General features: G+C 33.4%; 1 protein-coding gene across 1 annotated transcript; it reads left to right on the top strand.

Annotated features, from left to right (window-relative positions):
- Positions 1 to 378: 378 nt before the first annotated feature.
- LOC131071606 (probable glucan endo-1,3-beta-glucosidase A6) lies at positions 379 to 15,944 on the top strand. The gene is made up of 3 exons (XM_058007516.2): positions 379 to 967; positions 14,216 to 15,535; positions 15,622 to 15,944. Exons 1-3 carry the CDS (start codon positions 856 to 858, stop codon positions 15,651 to 15,653), a joined length of 1,464 nt encoding a protein of 487 aa, XP_057863499.2. The 5' UTR covers positions 379 to 855; the 3' UTR covers positions 15,654 to 15,944.
- Positions 15,945 to 19,632: the final 3,688 nt, after the last annotated feature.

Genomic DNA, 19,632 nt, shown 5'->3' with positions numbered 1-19,632 from the left:
AACGAGTGCCATCTGACATAAATAACATAATAAGTTATAAAACACCAACTAGCATAAAATATTCTAAAAACTAAATATCCTTCATTGATTTTAATTTATTTTTATGTAGTATTATCAATCCTAACCCATCTAAAAAGTATTTATCATTAATTTATTTTACCCCGGAAAGTAAAACCATATATAAAAGATTTTAAAAGTCGCCATCATCACAACTAATGAATGTTTTTAAGAAAAGATAGCACGTCATGATCAATAAAGAAATAATTTACCTTTCATTCTTTCAAAAAAGCCATCGTCACAAAATTTGAATCTAAAGATAAGTTTTGTTTAGTTTAGAAGCACATTATTTACAGACATCCCCAATAATGCACAGAAGAGGGTGAATGTGAAAGCTCAGAACAAGAGACTTTAAGGAACGGCAGATGGGTGAGTTGGGTAGTAAAGGTTTTGGCGCAAAAAAAGATCTGCACATCATTGTGATCATCTTAGTTCCATCATTTTCTAGCGCTTTGAATCAGATTTCAAACTAGCTTTTGACAATTATACGACTGGTGGGGTCAGAATTGTTCTCTCGATTCCGGAATTTTACTTTAGCCATGGATGGAAAGGGACCCCGGCCCCTCACTTTGCCTCGTGAGAGAATAACTGTACTGCAATTTCACAAACAGCGCGCTTCTTCGTATTCATCTGGCGGTGGAGATGCTTAAATTAGGGATTTCAAGCAATTGGGGATTTCATCTTCCTATTCATCCAATTATGATTTCCTAAGTTCCCGCTTGTATTAGAGATTTCAAGCAATTGGGTTGTGGAATCTGAGAAAGGCTTAAGCTAATAGTTGGTATATAGCAGTGGAAAATGCGAATGGCAGGCTCGAGCAGGCGCCCAAGAATGGAAGATAAGCTTCCATTTCCTTATACATTTGTTGTAGCGGCCTTTGGACTTCTCGTTACAGTCTCTGCGGATTCAGGTATGGCTCATCCCCTCTCTAAACTGTACTGCATTCGACTTTCTTTAATGCTTGCAAAATGTGTCTCCTTGTCATCAAATCTGTGTGGGTTTTGGTTTTGGAAGTGGACTGTAATGTCTGGTGTTAGCAGGGTTGGAAACAATTTCTAGGACCCTGCATTTTCTGAAAAGTCGATTGATTCTCTGTTATGCCATTAATATACCAGTTTTACATTAGGCTTTGGTTAGATGAAGACTTTTAGCAGAATTGAATGGTAAGCTTGTATGAAGTCACTACGAAGAGGGAAGATTAAGTGGTACTTGTAAAATTTAAGCTCTTAGCAAGAACAGTAGTAATCCCACCAGCGTGCTCACTGAAAAGCTCTGGAATTTTGGGTTCAAGTTGCTCATAATTTCAGAGCTTTTCAGTTAGTATGATTCCCTTGTGTGCGTGGAATTCAGTGTACGATCTGTTGGGTAATGCAGGTGAGATTAATGGGTTTTTACTGTTACGAGAGTTGAGGCGATTCCTCTGTTCCCCTGCTCTTTTGTGGGTCCACTCACTAGTACTTTCGAACTCTACTGGTAGCTTTCGGAGCATCTCAGTGAACGCGTTGTTACCCTGCCCAGCTCGATTCAAATTAATTTGGAAGGAATGCTGCTCTTCATTTTAATGAACATTCTAATACCCTGATGTCCTCATATGTCTTCACCAACAAAAAGTAGCTGCCTATAAACCAATTTTTCAGAAAAAAAGATTACTATTTTAACTGGGGATGTTTTTATATCGAATTCGAAGAATCTAGGTCTTTTGGTTGAAATGTTGTCGTCAAAAAAATTAAGAATTGAGGGATATCTATAAAGTAGATTGTTAGGGGCATGATCCTAACCTCATCCCCTATGGTGTTAGGACTAAAACATATTTGGTCAAGAGCCAAGAGTAAGGGGTATCCATTCTGCCAAAGTTACTTTAGGCAGACTCCCAATCTCATCCCCTATAGTGTTAGGACAATGCACTTAGCAAGACTTGATTCTTGATGAGCTTATTTTGAACTTTCAACTTCACTAGCAAACTAAAGGCCCATTGACGAAAAAAGAGTTTAAAACTCTATTCCTCATCACACTTAGAACAAACAAAACCAGTGCAGTATCTACCCCATAGGAATTTGGAAATAGATTGAAGTGTTTATATGATTGAACCAATTAAGTAGTATATGAGAATAATTGAATAGAAAATTTAGACTAAATTATTTTAAATAGGGATTTAGATTGACCTATATGAGTAAATTGTTCAATTTAGATGCATAGGGGACTTATTTATCCCATCAACCTAATTACAATTAATTAGAACATACTGGATCTCAGTTGTCTTTAATTGCATGTTTACTTAAACCAATCACGTGATTGGTTAAATTATGTACATAATGGGACTAATCAAGCTCGACAAACTCAAATAGTGTAAACTAGAGCTCAATTAACATAAAAAATATATATGTACAATAAATTAGCACACATTGTGAATTAATTTCGCAATTATTAAAATAACCACAAACTTTATTAGCCCCAATAATAAATTTGACTAATTGAGCAATTATTTCAATCTTATGTGCAGTTAAGGTCCACAAATCTATTTCCAATCACTTATCTTGAATTGGGGCCATATTAGTCTATTTGTGTGTCTAACCAAACAAATCAAGTAGCTGAATTAGTTGGATGCATGTATAATCAAGCCATGTGAACCCATTTATAAATATAAATAGCATGATTTAGGGCTCAATTATCTTTAACTACACACTTTATTGAATAATTTAAGTAGTTTACTAGGGTTGTAAAAATGGGGACAATCAAACCCCATTACCTAATTTTATTCAAGTAATGCATATCAAGACTTAGTTAACATGGATGGGTGCATCTTATTATAAGGGAAAACAAACCACTTACATAAAATAACTAGGCTAATTAAATAATTAAAGAAAGAGATAACCAATCGACCTAGATATAAATGTTGAATTAAATTAATTCAAATACAATACTTAGGCATCTTGTAGATAGAAAATGACACAAGTCAAATTTTGCAAGTGGAAAAATGACACATAAGATGCTAAGAATCAATTTGCTACAATGTTGGATTTCTACTTGATGTTTAGATGACAGTCTTTGATTCTACAAATTGATTATGATTAGCTCCAATTTAGATGCATGCGTTTAGACTTGTTCTCTATGCATATGGATGAAAATTAGCACATAGATTTGAACCTATTACCATGAATGGATTTGTAGAATTTTTTGCGCCTTGATAATTTAATGGCTAAATCATGGTAATGAACTAGTAGTGTCTACAAACACCTTTAGAAAATTTACTCAGTCACAAGGGTCATGTTCCCTTTAATTGAATCCTTTGGCAAACTAATTCAATGATGATGAAACAAGATTGTAGACAACAACATTTGATATTCTCTTATAATGATCTAATACATCAACATCAACATAACAATTTTAATTTTTTTCATAATTAAGCCTAGATGTGTTCAATAGATGCTTCTATTTAAATAAATTGGGCTTTTGAGTCTTCAAATATATCATATTAGCATGCAACTTGAAATATGCTCCACTTTAGTTAGCACATAACAACTAGTATGGGCGGAAAACATCACCCAAATTAAGAAATTTAATTTAAAACTTTGGTGTTGGTATATATACATACAAAAGCGAATCTGATCATTTTTGTTAGGCTCGAGAATTTAATGCAAGAAAAAATTGACAAATGAAATTTATGGGACCTAGGCAAGCAACAAGATATTCAATGAAAGCTTATTCCATTCAATTAAAATATACTTAATTAACAACATGAAAATGACCATTTAGTGTCTGGTGTAGATAGAAAATACAAATATACAAGATTATAATGAACTACTACTAGGATTATGTACATTATTATTGCGTCCTCCTTAATTTGTAAGGGTAGTGGTAAAACCATTATTTTTGCTATGCATGGGCCAACTTCTTTGTGTTACCTCATTTGTTTGATATGAAGCTCCAAAGCTTTATAAAAGGTTTTTCTTGATCAATAACTTGTTCCCTTTTGCAACTTTTAAAGAACCAAGTTCTTGACTTGGTAAAGGCTTGAGCTTGTTTTCTCAAGTTGAGATAGTTGTCTATGATGCTAATCTCGATAGAATGCCACGTCCATTTACTATGAAAATGTTCATCACCATTTTTTGTTTTGAGTGATGAAATTTGTAGAAGAAGGTTGTTTAACTCGTCTTTGTTATTTAAATTGTGAGTGAAAATTGGAGAAACTAAGTTGACACTCATGACTAGTTTAAAAGTGTATCATCTTCACCATGAGACCTAAAGATTCAAGAACCTAATTTGACACCCATGACTAGTTCAAAAGTGTGCCATCTATACCATGACACCTAAAGATTGGATAACATAAGTTGATTGTGCCCATGAGTAGCCCAAAAGTGTGTTGAAGTATGCACCAAATGACCTAGATTTTTTATGAAGATGGAATCTTTGAACCACCTACTCCTCATAATGTCAACATATTAAAAATAATCTTGTGGTAGGAGAATTGTTGTAAAAGGCGAATGTACATATAATGATGTTACTCTATGTATAGTCATTAAAAACCAAAATGAAGTGTGCAATCTCAATTGGTCAAATGCAAATTTGTGCATTACTTGTTGAGATGCTATAGTGATAGGCTATGTTGCGATGACATATGCATAATGGACAATATGATCAATCTCCAAGTATCATGCTTGAAGAACTCAAAATTTGAATCTTGATGTTGGAGAGCAACTACAAAGCCCCCTATAAAGAGAAGACCACTTATGAAATTCTATAGAGATGCACGAACCGATGACGCTCTATTGAGTTTTAATCATGTGTCTCAATTAAGCTTCTCTTTCACTTCTTAGTGGGAAGATTTTGTAAGCCACCTTTAATGGTTTTCAAATTATAATACAAATGAAAAAGTATGATCAACAAGACGCAATATTCGTAGCCTCAAATTCTCTATATTCCTATGCATATCTATTTGTATCAATCATATATAGTAGTATCAATGTGTTCACTGTATCCTAATCAAAATGGGAAATCACATATACAAATAATCATTGCTTATAATGCATAATAATCCTCTATGGGAGTTGAGTTCCCTCCTGAGTCTTGTGGAGCTCGAAGAAGAAGGCTTATATAGCCTTGTCATCTTGTGTTTTCTTGTCTTCAATTTGTAGATAAGGCTAGACATCTGGCCTGGATTTTCAATCCCATGATCTAGGTTATGTGATTTCTTTTAGGATTGAAGGTAGCAAGAAAAATTGTCAACCAAATGGCTTAAAGTTGGGAATACCCTCCCGAGTCTTGTGGAGCTCGAAGTGAAGAAGACTTGTGTAGCCTTGTCATGTTGTGTTTTCTTGTCTTCAATCTGTGGATAGGGCTGAATAAATGTCCTAGATTTTTAATCCCATTGTCTAGGTTATGTGATTTCTCTTAGGATTGAAGGTAGCAAAAAAAAAATATTAACAAAATGGTTTAAAGTTAGGAATACCCTCCCAAGTCTTGTGGAGCTCAAAGTGAAGAAGGCTTGTATAGCCTTGTCATGTTGCATTTTCTTATCTTCAATCTATGGATAGGGCTGGATATATGGTCTAGATTTTCAATCTCATGATCTAGGTTATGTGATTTCTCTTAGGATTGAAGGTAGCAAGAAAAATCGTCAACAAACCACTTGCTCCTCATAATGTCAACATATTAAAAAATAATCTTGAGTTATGAAAATTGTTGTAAAAGGCGAATGTATATAATGATGTTACTTTATGCATAACCATTAAAAACCAAAATGAAGTGTGCAATCTCAGTTGGTCGCTGAATGTTACTTGTTGAGATACTATATTGATAAGCTATATTGCAATGACAAATGCATAATGGACAATATGATCAATCTCCAAGTATCATGCTTGAAGAACTGAAAATTTGAATCTTGATGTTGTCCCCTACAAGATGAGAGTGGAGAGCCACTACAAAGCCCCCCTAAAAGAGAAGACCACTTATGAAATTCCATATAGATGCACAAATTGATGATGCTCACTTGAGTCTTAATCGCGTGTCTCCATTAAGCTTCCCTTTCACTTTTTCAACTTAGTGGGAAGAGTTTGTAAGCCACCTTTAATGGTTTTCAAATTACAATACAAATGAAAAGTTATGATCAACAAGATGCAATTTTTGTAGCCTCAAATTCTCTATATTGTTATGCATATCTAGTAGTCTCAATGTGTTCACTATATCCTAATCAAAATGGGAAATCACATATACAAATAATCATTGCTTATAGTGTATAATAATCCTCTATGGGAGTTGAGTTCAACTCTACAATTTTCTTAGTAGGTTTTTGCTCAATAGAGTACCTACAATGGTAAGCTCTTCATCAACTAGATTGAAAGTAACATCCACATCATGACTACACAAGCTCAAAAATATTTCATATCAATGCTCAAGAATAGATGTATTGTTGAGCTCATTATCAATTGGATTGACAACGACCACCTCATTAGGACTAGATGAGCTATCATCTAAAATGGTGGATTAGAATCTCTCATAAGATTTTCACAAAAGGTGAGCCTTAGTTTGCAATCGAATGCGATCTATCCATCTAAAATATAAATACCTCATTGATTTTATATGCAAATTTATGACAATATTATTTTATAGAATGTGCATGTTGATCACATGATAGACAAGGATGTAGACCAAAACAATAAATAGAGGTATGACCTTAATATCCATAATGAAAACATTTTTGGATTAGTTGCGTTTTTGTGCAAGTTGATTTTGATTGAAATGACAACATGTCAATTTGATAGGGTTGACCAACAAGTGAATACTCGATTATTATTCTAAATACGTTCAGACACAAATGTGGTGGGTTTTAAATATTTTGTATATGAAAACTCATAACACTTACATACCCTAGACCAATACGATGTTTGTTGGCACACATAGAAGGTGGATATTCAATAATGGGATGATTTTTAGGTATTATATCCTTGATAAATTTTGATAGCATGCTTTTAGATTTATGCACAAAATGTTTCTTATTTGCAACATTATTCAATGACACAGGAGGGATATTAATATTTTTGTTCAAGGAATATTTGTTTTTAGCTGCTTTTTTAGTTGGGTAAACCTACAATAGTGAGTCCCAAACTTGTGACTTCATATTTTTTGAATTCAAATGGAGGTGAAAAGTAGGTAACACCTTTGTTTGAAGGTGAGTAAAAAATAACATTCATTCAAAATTTTAATTTTAGTTTTTGTTGTTGTTGTGAAAATGACATACATTTGTTTGAAGTTCCTTGAACACTTTTGAACAAAGGTCCTTAAAGTGACCTTTCCACTTCAAGCCTCAAACTTCTATCAAAAAAAATTATTTTCAACCATGGGTTGGACTAGGAAGTGGAGTGAATATGACATGATAGTTTATAAGATTTTAGTACTTAAAATAAGCTTTCTAATTAGCATAATTTTGAATATTTTTAAATTGATTATTATATTTATTTTCTATTCTCTAGTGAACATAGGTTTTTCAACAATCATGAAGGTCTTTGTTCCACATACATGAAAAACAGTAAAATGGATTATTGTTTTAACAAATTTATGCAACTAGGTATTGATGTCCCTATTTCAAATAAATAAAAAAGTTAATCAAAATATATTTAAAAAAAAGTGATGATCTATGGAAGTAACCCGTGTCTAAATAATAGTGAATCTCACTTCACAATTTTATAAAAAGAAATTATGCAATAGAAAATTATGAAAAATATCTACATAGATGTTAGTGTTATGAATCTTTACTTAATAATTAATCATTTTATCTTTTCTAAAAGAGAAGTTATGTTCTATGGAACTAACATCACTTTTTAAAATTATTAGCTATAAAAAATAAGTTATAAAAAAATATGCATTCTTTTTTACAAATGATTTCTCATTTAAAAAAATATATTTGTAATTACTTACAAAATCTCAAAAATCGCTAGTTCACATCATTTTTAAATTCATATTGGTTTAGCTGTTATAGGTGTCAAAATATGAAAATTTGGTTAAAAATGTTGATTTCAATGTCCTACTTTGTTCAAAAAGTGGGGCACATTATTATGGGATCACTCAATTGAATTGCTTAAAAAGGAACATGATTTTTGAAAATATCTTTCTTCTCTGCTAAGGTCTTGGGTCTCTAATCTTGCATTGATCTTGCAACCTATCAATTTCATGTCATAATATCTTGTATTAGTTGCAAAACTGCATAAACATGAGCTTGTTTTGATGCTATCATTATGATATTAACTTTGCTTGTTTGTTATTGATATTAATTTGTAAAGATGGCATTCCATTGATGTGTAATGTGGACATGATTACAAAGATGTCTGAATTGGATACCAAAAATAATACACAAGGCATCACAACACCCAATGAGTTTTATTGTGAAGCATAGAGATGTATTGGTTCTTTATCACTCATATATAGGTTTCATTTTCTATGTATTGTTAGATCGATATTCAATACCTCTTGATATACTCGCCCTTTTGATATACCTATTTTTATGTGGAAGAAGCTCATCCTTCCGATATACCCCTTAGTCATTGTGAAAGTGATGTTAACTCATGTAAGATAAGAGAGGTATGTGGCACTTAGGCAACATATGAAAATGATTTTTCCTGTCAGTGACATCTACTTGTAAAGAAAACGGAATATATCTTAAGATTTATGTTTTACAATAGCAATGGATGGGTAATGCAAGGAAATGAAAATAAAAACGACTATGTTCTTATTTTTATAGGTGATATGCAGGGATGAAGCCATAGATGTTGTAGCTATGTTAGGTGTTGGATATAATAATTTAATCATGATAGATTAAACCATAAAGTACCTCAAATATCAAACGTTGTAATTGTTTTAAGTTGTAAATCTTGTTTTGATTTTTGTTTGCATAAAAACTGACTTATTTTGCTATATTCAATACCCTTCTAAAGATAGACCTTTGGTTTTAAATTGAAGCATCTCCACATTTAAAATATGACATATTTAAAAAATAACCACAATTTTAAAAATGATATATAAAAAATAGTCTCATTGAAAATTTTGCTATTTGAAAACTTTACAACTCCCTAAATTTGCAACCTTGAATATGGAAAGCCATCAACCAAAATGTTGTTGCCATGAACTAGAGAAAACCTTGTAAAATATGCATGGATTGAACTAAGTGCCTAAACAATAGAGGACAATGTTTGAAGGGGTGTTATGCTAGGTGCATATGTTGAGACACATTGGTGGTTCATAAAGATTTTTGTGGTTGCATGTTGATTTGATCATGAATTTTGGGTGAGCAAATAAGATAAGGAATACAATGATAGATGCATACCTAAGTGAAAACATTTTTCCTATAGTCCACCACTTCAAAACCATGTTGCATCTTTATTTTTCTTGAGAATAAGCATTATGTCGAATGAAGTAGACAACTTTGGATAGGGTTTCATTTTTCACAAGTCAACATTCTCATTAAAATTTTATATTCTTTAGTGTGTTTATTTTGTAATTTTATGAACTTTAGGGTTGAATCTCTTAGATATGCAAAATTCTAATTAATAGAAAGAGGTTTTTTAGGAATAAAAAATTGTAAGTAATAAGGCTTTGGAGTTCACCCAAATTCTATTGAATGTACAATTTGTTAATGGTGAGATTCCAAAGCTTGCTAAGGAGAGCTTAAAACAATTAGTAGATAAAAATATTTGTCCTTTTTAATCATTCTTTTGAGCTAAAAAACAAAAAAAACTTTTAGAAATTTAAAGACTCGTGCATTGATTTTGGAGAACTCTTTGGATGTCGAGGAAGCCATGAATGAAAGATACAAGCAAAAATGTAGAAATCAAGGATGAAAGGATAAGCATTGGGAGAGAGAGAGAGAGAGAGAGAGAGAGAGAGAGAGAGAGAGAGAGAGAGAGAGAGTCTCTCTCTCTCTCTCTCTCTCTCTCTCTCTCTCTCTCTCTCTCAGACATAACATGATTCAGTTGGTAATGGGCCCTAATTATCTTCTTAATTCAATGATTTTGTTATAGTCATGTTTGGATCCTTGTAGATGGATGCATGGTTTATTTAGGTCTATCACTTCTCCATTAATCACTTTGTTGCAAAAATAACATAATTTTTGTAAATGACCTACTAATTGTCCTCATATACTACACAACTGTATCCAACTAAAAAACCAAAAAAAATTCTAATTGACCTTTCAGACCTCTTACATACCCATTGCAAACCAAGATACAATTACTAGTGCTACCGACTATAAGATCATTAACAGAAAAATGAAATCTTCTCAAGATATATAGAGATCCATGTTTATATGTGTACTCTCCTAGCAATGAATGCTTTATCAAATCGTACAATCATTTAAAAAAAAGGATATGGATAGCATCTATTACACATTTAAAGTAGACACCCAATTCAACTTTAAAAAGAAAAGAACAATAGAGCGCCACATGTCGAAAGAGCACTTGAGCGTAGTCTTAAAAGTCTCTCGCTTTAAAAATTGTGCTACAAAGAAGTCACGTGCTCCGATGAAAAGTGGACGTGACAGCGCAACTTTAGGTGAACCTGCGCTAAAAGGCGAGAACAATCAACAAATGATGGTCCCACAAGTCAGTCAAGATTCCACGCAAAAAAATGCCAATTTCAACAAATGAACCGTTCTCCTCCCTTGTTTGGTACAAACACTTTTAGTACCATACAAAAACTCAAGCTCTTCCTTACTGGGACACATCTATTCTGGTTCCAAAACAGTGCAAATGTATATTGTGTTAGTGATTGTTTGGAAAATAGCAGCCGCTTAAAAAATATCAACAGTATATAATGTGTGACTAACTTTCGTGTTAATCATTTTTCTGACAAACATACCGTATTTTCGGAGTCAGTTTAGACGTGGGCTCCTTATCGATCCATTTTTTTCCGTAACTCTCCTACTTGTTTGCTGATCTCTTCATTTTCCTTTCATGTTTACATGTATGCAACTTTCTTAGGGAAAACTTACTACTACCTACTACACTCAACTTTTTCATATTGAACTTTTTGGCAACAACCCATCTAACATCTCACTTACTTTACATATGCAGACTCATGCAGTAGATCCCTTACTTCTTTGGGCAAATCACTAGTTGATATCATAACTTTGTTTGAGGCCATGGTGATAAGTGCATAAATTGCTTTTTTAGTCTCAAATTCATTTAGGGATTCTTCAATAGTAATCAACGTTAGTATAGAATCAAACTCATTTTCCTCTATTCATTCCTTCAAAGGATTCAATCTATACAAGTCTTACCATCCTTGATGAGGGTATAGATGTTGTCTCTCCCATCATTTGTCACATTTATATCAAATTACTAGGGTCTTCCCAATAGAACATGGACATCCATAAACATAATACATTACACCAACACTTCTTGTCAAAGGGTTGATAGATGGTGAAAATAAGAGAAGAAAATAAATGACAAAAGTCTACTAAGGGTATATACAATTTATTCTTGATGGCGCCTCTAAAGGCAAGCTTGGTTTCATAGGAGTAAGTTTTGTAATTGAAGATAAGTGGTAGCTTTATTAATAAATAAATAAATAAAATCTTACACCAAATCTTGTTGTAGGATCCATTGTTAAAATTAACAAGACATCATTCTCTCCCCACCACTTGATAAGGGTTAGGTCAGAAAACTATATTCAATCTAACTTATTTATAATCTCTTTTGACATGAGATTGTTAATCAATAATAACTTTGCAATATACTTACCTTTATATGTATATATTGTGAGGATAACATATTTCTAATGTGTTGTTTCGTTAGTTGTCTTGATAGTTTTAGTGGTACCCTCTTCATGAGTCTTGATGTTTTGAATCTTCCTCTTTTTTTATGATGAATTGATTCGTCATTAGCTTATACAACATGAGTTATTGCATCTTTTCTACCTCACCCTACATTTATATTAGAAAAAATTGTTTCTGTAGTGATCATAGTTTTTATTCAAGAAACATTGATTTCTCCTCATTGATCTTGTTGGCATCTTTAACTAGCAAATCACCCTTTCCTTTGCCTTATGTTTTGTTTAATTACCTCCTTGATAACTTTTCTTCTACCTTCCAGACACATTGACAAGGTTCTTTAATAGTTATGAGCTCAATCATCCTCATTTCATCTTAATTACTAGCCATAATACATTTATGTAGCATACTCCTTGTTTTGATCAATTTCATTATGGTTAAATTGAATTGTAGTTCTATGGAACTCCTTAGTAAATTCTTCAAGCCCAATTCTCTTTTCCTCAAGTCGTGAAAGTTTCTTCAATAGATCGAACTAATAATCTCTAGGAAGGAACTTTCCTTTGAGTTTGGTGATAATGTGGTACTAATGAATGATCGACTCCTTCCTACACTAAGTTTTCTCTAATTGAGTCTCTTTCCAATAAAGGGTGGCATGACCCTTCAATTTATTCTACACCACCTTCATTCTCTATGGATGAAAGATATCTTTATACTCAAAATACTTCTTTATCTTAGTGATCTAATCAACTCGTCATGGTTTAAAGTTTCAATTTTTTTTGGCACATCCATTCTTGATCCTTTGTTGATATTGGAAATAAATCACAACAATCCTTTTTGACCTTCATCTTTATTTAGTTCTTTGGCTTACACTTGTGAGACCCTCTTATTTTCTCAACTTTTGAGTCGCTAGGGTCTTTTCTTCAACAGATCTTATGCATTATCTTTCTTCACCACAACCAACTTCTTGCATTGCTCAAATAACATTTCAAGAACTTCATCTAGTTCCCTTTTCATATTGGAAGCTCCAACTCTTCCTCCACCATTAGCTTATTGGAAGGCATGTGTTGACAATAGGTCATGTATGACTATTGCTATAATTTTGGATTACAACATAGTTTGAAGGTTAGGTTTTCCATGAAGACGTTTTATTTAAAGTTCTCACATTTTTTAAGGAATGCCCACTCGAATACCATTTAACATGGTGCCAAGGTTGGAGAACTGAATTAAGGGTTGTCTAAAACCAAGCAACAAGAAAAACACACAATATATGGAAGTGAACCCAACAAATTAGATAGTAAGAATTTAATTTTGAAACAAAATATACATGCTTCTCAAATACAATGATACAACTTGACATAAAGTCAAATTCCTTCTATTTCAATCAATGTGAATCTTTTCAAGTCAAAGGGAGAAAACTTATTGCTAATTGATTTGAATTGGCAAACCGAGGAATAACTTTTCATATATATAGAGTGATTTTGGAAAGTAGTTACAAGATCCCAATGAAATGAGGCAACACTTATTGAAATAAATATTGTAAAGATATTGCGTAATCCCGAGGATAATTCTAGGCTTTCCCAATGGTTAGTGGCATAATATGCTTTCTAAATAGACTTATGTTGATCCTAAAGAATGGTGTATTTTAACTTCACTAATGACACTTTCTAGTTGACTCATCCTTCTATATGTTAAGTAAGAAGATAAAAAGGTCTTCGTCAAAATATTATAAAGAACAAAGTCTTACATTGAAAGCAAATTGCAATTTCTAGTTTTTTTAAGAAATCTCTTTCTTCACGAGCCTCTTTTTCTTGTCCACCCCACTCTGCAAATTATAAGCAATGATAAAAAAAATTAGATAAAAAAACATATGTTAAAAGCAAATTGCAATTTTTATTTTAAGGACAAAAGATCTCCTATCATTGTCCAAAATATTATAACATTACGTATTAGATAGTTCTCCTTAAACTTCTTTTCAAGAGCCTAATCATTCCTACAAATGAATAATACTCATCCTATCTTCCATTACAAGAATTATCCTTCAGCGCATCCTCCTCTCCATTTCTTTATTTTTCTTTTGTTGTTCCCTTAAAATCTCCTCCTTTCTCCATGTTCCCAAACCTTCCATCATCTCACCATTCCCTAGAGAAGTAAATTGAAAAACGATGCAAGACATATCCTTTGTGAATAATTGTTTGATCATTGTATATATTGCCTTGTAAATTGTGTTTACAAGTCAATTTGGAGGGCCTTCAATATTCATTCGGGGTTTAAATACGTTTTGATGAAGTTATATCCAATGATAGTGCACTAGAGTACATGCATGTTGGATGGAAATACAATTTTGACAAAAGTTTTGCTTTTTATTTGCATCAGATAGCTAACATTTGTTCCAACATGGTGTAGGCATATCTTCTTTCAGCACACAGGCATTAGGCATCAACTATGGGCGCGTGGCAGACGACCTTCCTCCACCATCCGTAGCCGTGGAGCTGATTCGACAACTCAAGGCTAGTTATGTGAAAATCTATGATGCCAACCCGGAAGTCCTCTCTGCCCTATCTGGAACGGGTCTCCAAGTGGTGATCACGGTGAGAAACGAAGACATCTCCAACATTTCATCGTCCCCGTTAATAGCCAATGCATGGATCCAAACCAACGTGCTCCCCCACTACCCCTCCACACTCATCACCACAATCATGGTGGGCAATGAGGTGCCCTCTCAAGGGGAGTCAGACGAGTTGGCCCTCTTAGTCCCGGCCATGACCAACATCCACTCGGCCCTGGTAGATCACAACCTAGGGGATGCCATCAAAGTGACCACCTCCCTAGCAATGGACGTCTTCGCCACCTCCTACCCACCCTCGGCGGGTGCCTTCCGTGACGACCTCATAGACCTAGTGTTGCAACCCATGTTGGATCTTCTCTCTCGCACCAACTCCTACGTCTTCCTCGATGTCTACCCCTTCTTCGCCTGGTCTTCTGACGCCACCAACATATCCCTGAACTATGCCCTATTGGACGTCGAGCATGTTGGAACAAGCATAATGGAGGACCAAGGCCTCACCTATTCCAACATGCTTGATGCCCAATTGGACGCCGCCGTTGCTGCCATGGAAAAATTGGGCCACTCAGACATTCCCTTGGTGATCAGCGAAACCGGGTGGCCTACCAAAGGTGACGACGACGACGACGACCAACAACCCGGGGCCAGCATCTCCAATGCCGCCCAATACAACCAAAATCTAGTCCGCAAGGCCCTCGCCCGTCCCCCCACTGGGACCCCCCGCCGCCCGGGCACTTTCATCCCCATCTTCATATTCTCCCTTTTTAACGAAGATGACAAGCCCGGACCCGAAACGGAGCGTAACTGGGGCCTCTTTTACCCGGACGGCTCGCCCGTTTACCCCATCGTTTTGTCCGGCCAGACCGGCCCCGTTTCTCACGTTTATACCAGCCCTTCTAAAAACTCTTCTCCCGGAATTCAATGGTGTGTAGTTTCCCCAAATGCCCAAGTCGAAGAAGACGACCTTCAGGAGGCCATTGATTTTGCTTGTGCTGCAGGAGGAGATTGTTCTCTCATTGAACCCAATCAGCCCTGTTATTTGCCCAATACTCTCATTTCCCATGCCTCTTATGCATTCAATACTTATTGGCAGAGGACCAAGGGTTCTGGAGCCACTTGTGACTTCAATGGAGCTGCTGCACTCACCAATTCCGATCCAAGTAAGCTGCTTTTACCCATGGGTTTCTAATATTAGTCGATTTCAAGATTTTTGTAGCCTGTTTTCGACCTTTTTTTTGCTATGCAGGTTTCCAAGGATGTGTATTCGAGCATGACTAAGTATGGAAGTTGAAGCCACCGCATTGTCCATATTCTTATTATCTTATTATACTAATTTGTAATATGTAGAACGCAATTTGTAATATCGATTGATATATCTATATATATAAAACTTTTCTTCCAAAAAATGGGCTTGTATTGGAAGTGACAACGCCATAAAAGTCTATCTATCGTTTAGAACGTAAGTTTCTTGCATGCCTTTGTGCTTGATTTATACATGTTGCTCCGTAGTTGAAGTGATGTATTTTTAGGTTTATATTGCAAGAAGAATAAGATTGCAGATGCTTCAAACTGGGTCCACCGTTTTCTGCAAAACGCATCAGGCATGTAAAGTTGTATTTATGTAGGCATGTAAAGTTGTATTTATGTTCCAATGGAGAGCACTCTCTTTTCTTGTATTACAGAAAATTAAAGATATCTATCACATAAGACTAGTGGTGGTGATAAGAGTAGTATCTCCATTAGAATCAGGCCACCTTGCATCTCATTACGATATCTTGCATTCGATTGGGTAAATCTATTTGCTTTCTATTTTTGGGTTGATGATGTTTATTTATTAGTTTCAATTGACCTTTAATTTAGTCAATCAAAATATAGAATTAAAAATTTGAATATCAAATATTATAGTCTATAATCTTTCCCTATTTAATAATTAAAAAAAAAATTCATTGATTACAGTAAATTTAAAATTCAATTTTAAAAAAAAACAACAACATATTTTTATGCATATTAATGGTGACATAACTCCTATCCATTTAATGTACTAAGCAATTATAGCTGTGTACGCTGCACTGCAAAACTTTAAATTAAATTATTACTGATTATGGAATAGAATGACGTGGGTGCCACTTTATTAATTTAGTTTAGCCGCCCTAATCATTGTTTGTAATTTTTTTTTATTTTCCTTATTCATAATACAAATTAACAATAAGCGATCATTTTTAATTTTGACTAGTAAATTTTTCTTTTATATTTATTACTAGGGTAGATTAATTTGTTGTCCAAATCAATAGTTGATTTTGGTTCATAAATTAAAATATTCTTTCTTTAATATTAAAAAAGTAATAATAATATTAAAAATATTTGTAAATGTTTGTTAATATCATAAAGTTTAGATAAATGAATATCTTTAGTTAAAAATTAATATCAAAGTTTAAAGAAAAATAAAAACTATTAATTTCTTTCATTTATATAAAATATATAGTTGTATTGTAAATACTTTCACATGAAAAGGTAGTGAATTTTTTTTGTATTATAAGATAGTTATTTCAAATATTATTAATTGATATATAAACTAAAAATAACAAGTGCCACGTAATGTGAGTACTTGTCGTCATAGTAATGTAATATAAATATTTGTTCTAATTTTTAATTATTATAATTTTGTTGATAATTAAAAAGTATATTATTATAATTATATTTTTGTAATGTTAATTATCTTATTTTAATAAAATAATATAAATAATGGCAATATAATACAAATTTTATAGTATATATATATATATATATATATATATATATATATATATATATATATATATATATATATATATATATATTTCTTAAAAGCGTTATCCTAATTGGCCCATTCATGGGTGGTCTAAGGTTAATCTTAGTGGTGGTAGGGGCTCGGATTGTGTTTGGGCTAAGCCGAAGCAAGGGTGGATCAAAGTTAACTTTGATGGAGCTTTGAGAAGCAACCCAAGCACCTCAGGTGCAGGTTGTGTTGCTTGTAATGAGGATGGTAAAGTATTATTCAAAGGAGCTAAGCGAACTTGCAGGATGGAACTAATAATGAAGCGGAAGTCCTAGCATCTTTGGTTGCAGTAGAGTTGGCTTGCAACTTAAAGGTTTCGAAGGTTCATTTAGAAGGAAACTCAAAAGTTGTTGTTAATGCAATCTCTAAGGGCTCCTCCCCATTTTGGTGTATGAGTAAGTTTATTTCCATCATCTGTTCAAAATTACGGTCCTTCCAAGATTTTCGAATTTCACACATTAAAAGGGCAGGCAATGGGGTGGCAAATTATCTGTCTAATGTGGCATGTGAGTTGAACCCTTTTGCAACCAGGTGGTAGGGAAATGTAGATGAGGAAGTACATTGGATTGTTTAGTGGGCAACCAATGGTTTTGGTTGTAGGTGTTGTCAAGAGTACTAGACACTGTGTTTTGCGCAGGTTTGAGTGAACAATGACTTGTCAGGGAAGTTGCATTTATGGTTGGAGATCTGAAGTGTTATCTGTTGGAATGTTTAAATTCCTTGTGCAAGTACACATCTTTAATGTAGGCTTTATTCACCACCTTGGGAAGCATTCAAACTCTCTCTTCGTGGTTGAAAGGCAGCAGTCTGAGGACAATCCATTAGTGGTACTTTAATGGTCTTTATTTTGAGTGCTTTGATTTGTGTTGTTTCCTTTTTCATCTCATGTTTTCTTTCGAGTGGTTGGAGGAATTAAAAATTATGTCTAAGGGTGGTGGAGGCAAAAATGGAAGCAAATTTTACCTTGAAGACTAAGAAACAACTTTGTCCATTTCTCGGGCCAATTTCATAGAGGAGGTTCTATGGCATGTTTCTCTATAGAGATGAAAGGTTGGTGAAGTGTGTAAAGAGGTTGTTGGGTGAATCCATTGGGGTGGTGGAGCATCGTTATAGGACAAATATGAATGTATTCGTTAATTTTGGTGTGGGAATTGGAATTGGAGATTTCTACGGAGCCGATGAAGAAGGTGATGAATGGTATTATCTCGAAGGAGTATTGTTTGGGCATGGAATCAATCTTTGAGTCGGTAGTTCTTGGTGAGGGATTTGATTTGTGTGAGGGGATTGTGAATTACCATCCCATTGCAGAGGAGAATTACATCCCCTTCTTGAGGTGGTGAGATAACCGAACAAAGACTCGTTTCAGTGGGGAGGCTCATATTGGGTGGGAAGCCTTGAAGATATTTGTAGATTTAATGGAGGTCGAAGCAGAGCTACAACATGCCATTGACAAGGAAAGGGCACTAGAAGAAGCGGGAAATATGGAAGAGGCAAGTCATCGAACGGGGAAGAGGAAGTGAGAGAACCCTTGTTCCTCCTTGGGTAGCATCCAGGTTTCTCTGTTAATGGTATCTTCTATGTTTTTGGTTTGAGGGGTTAATCCATGTTAGTCTTTTTAGTTCTTTTTGACAAACTGTTTAAAATGTCTATAACCTGTATAATTTGGTTACTGTAATGAGCCAATTTTGAGTGCTCGAAGTCTATAATTTTGGAGGGTGGGATTGCATAGATGGTTGGGGCTAGTGGTTTTGTACTGGGTTGGATGGTGGTTTTGTGAATGGTTTTCGACGGGTAGTTTAGTACTCTTTGACAGTTAACATGTAAACTTTCTTTAAAACAATAAAATATACTATTACTGATTAAAAAACATTATCCTAATTCAATTTAATAAAATTATATAATTATAATTATAATAATCTAATTAATCTCAAATTTAATTATTAATTTTTATTATAATATTATATTATTTTAATTATATTTATGTAATATTAATTATAATTGATCTTAATAAAATAATTATTAATATTTATAAAAGTAAAAATAGACATTCTTTGAATAACTTAATGAAAAATATTTAAATTTATGATTGAAAATTATTAAATTATTTTGTATATATTAATATGATTAAAAATATTATGATTTTCAAAAAATATTTAAAACTAGAATGATTTCAAAAAAATAAATATAATACAATTATAAATAATATATAATAATCAGGTTTATTTTTAATAGAAATATTTGTGTTTATAATCAAATCCCTATAATTGGTTTTATTATCTATTATTGGTTTCTAGTATTGAATGTTTTTTAAGTTTACTATTTAAACATTTAGACAACATATAGATAAAATAAGTTTTAATAATATTATAATGTAATTATTAAGATTAGTTAATTTTAATAGCCATAATAATAAAATTTCATATTAGATAATGAACATATCAA

The sequence above is a fragment of the Cryptomeria japonica genome, chromosome 11, assembly GCF_030272615.1.
Source record: "Cryptomeria japonica chromosome 11, Sugi_1.0, whole genome shotgun sequence".
NCBI lineage: Eukaryota > Viridiplantae > Streptophyta > Pinopsida > Cupressales > Cupressaceae > Cryptomeria > Cryptomeria japonica.
Note: the sequence above shows the minus strand (reverse complement) of the source record. Positions and strands in the feature narration are given on the sequence as shown.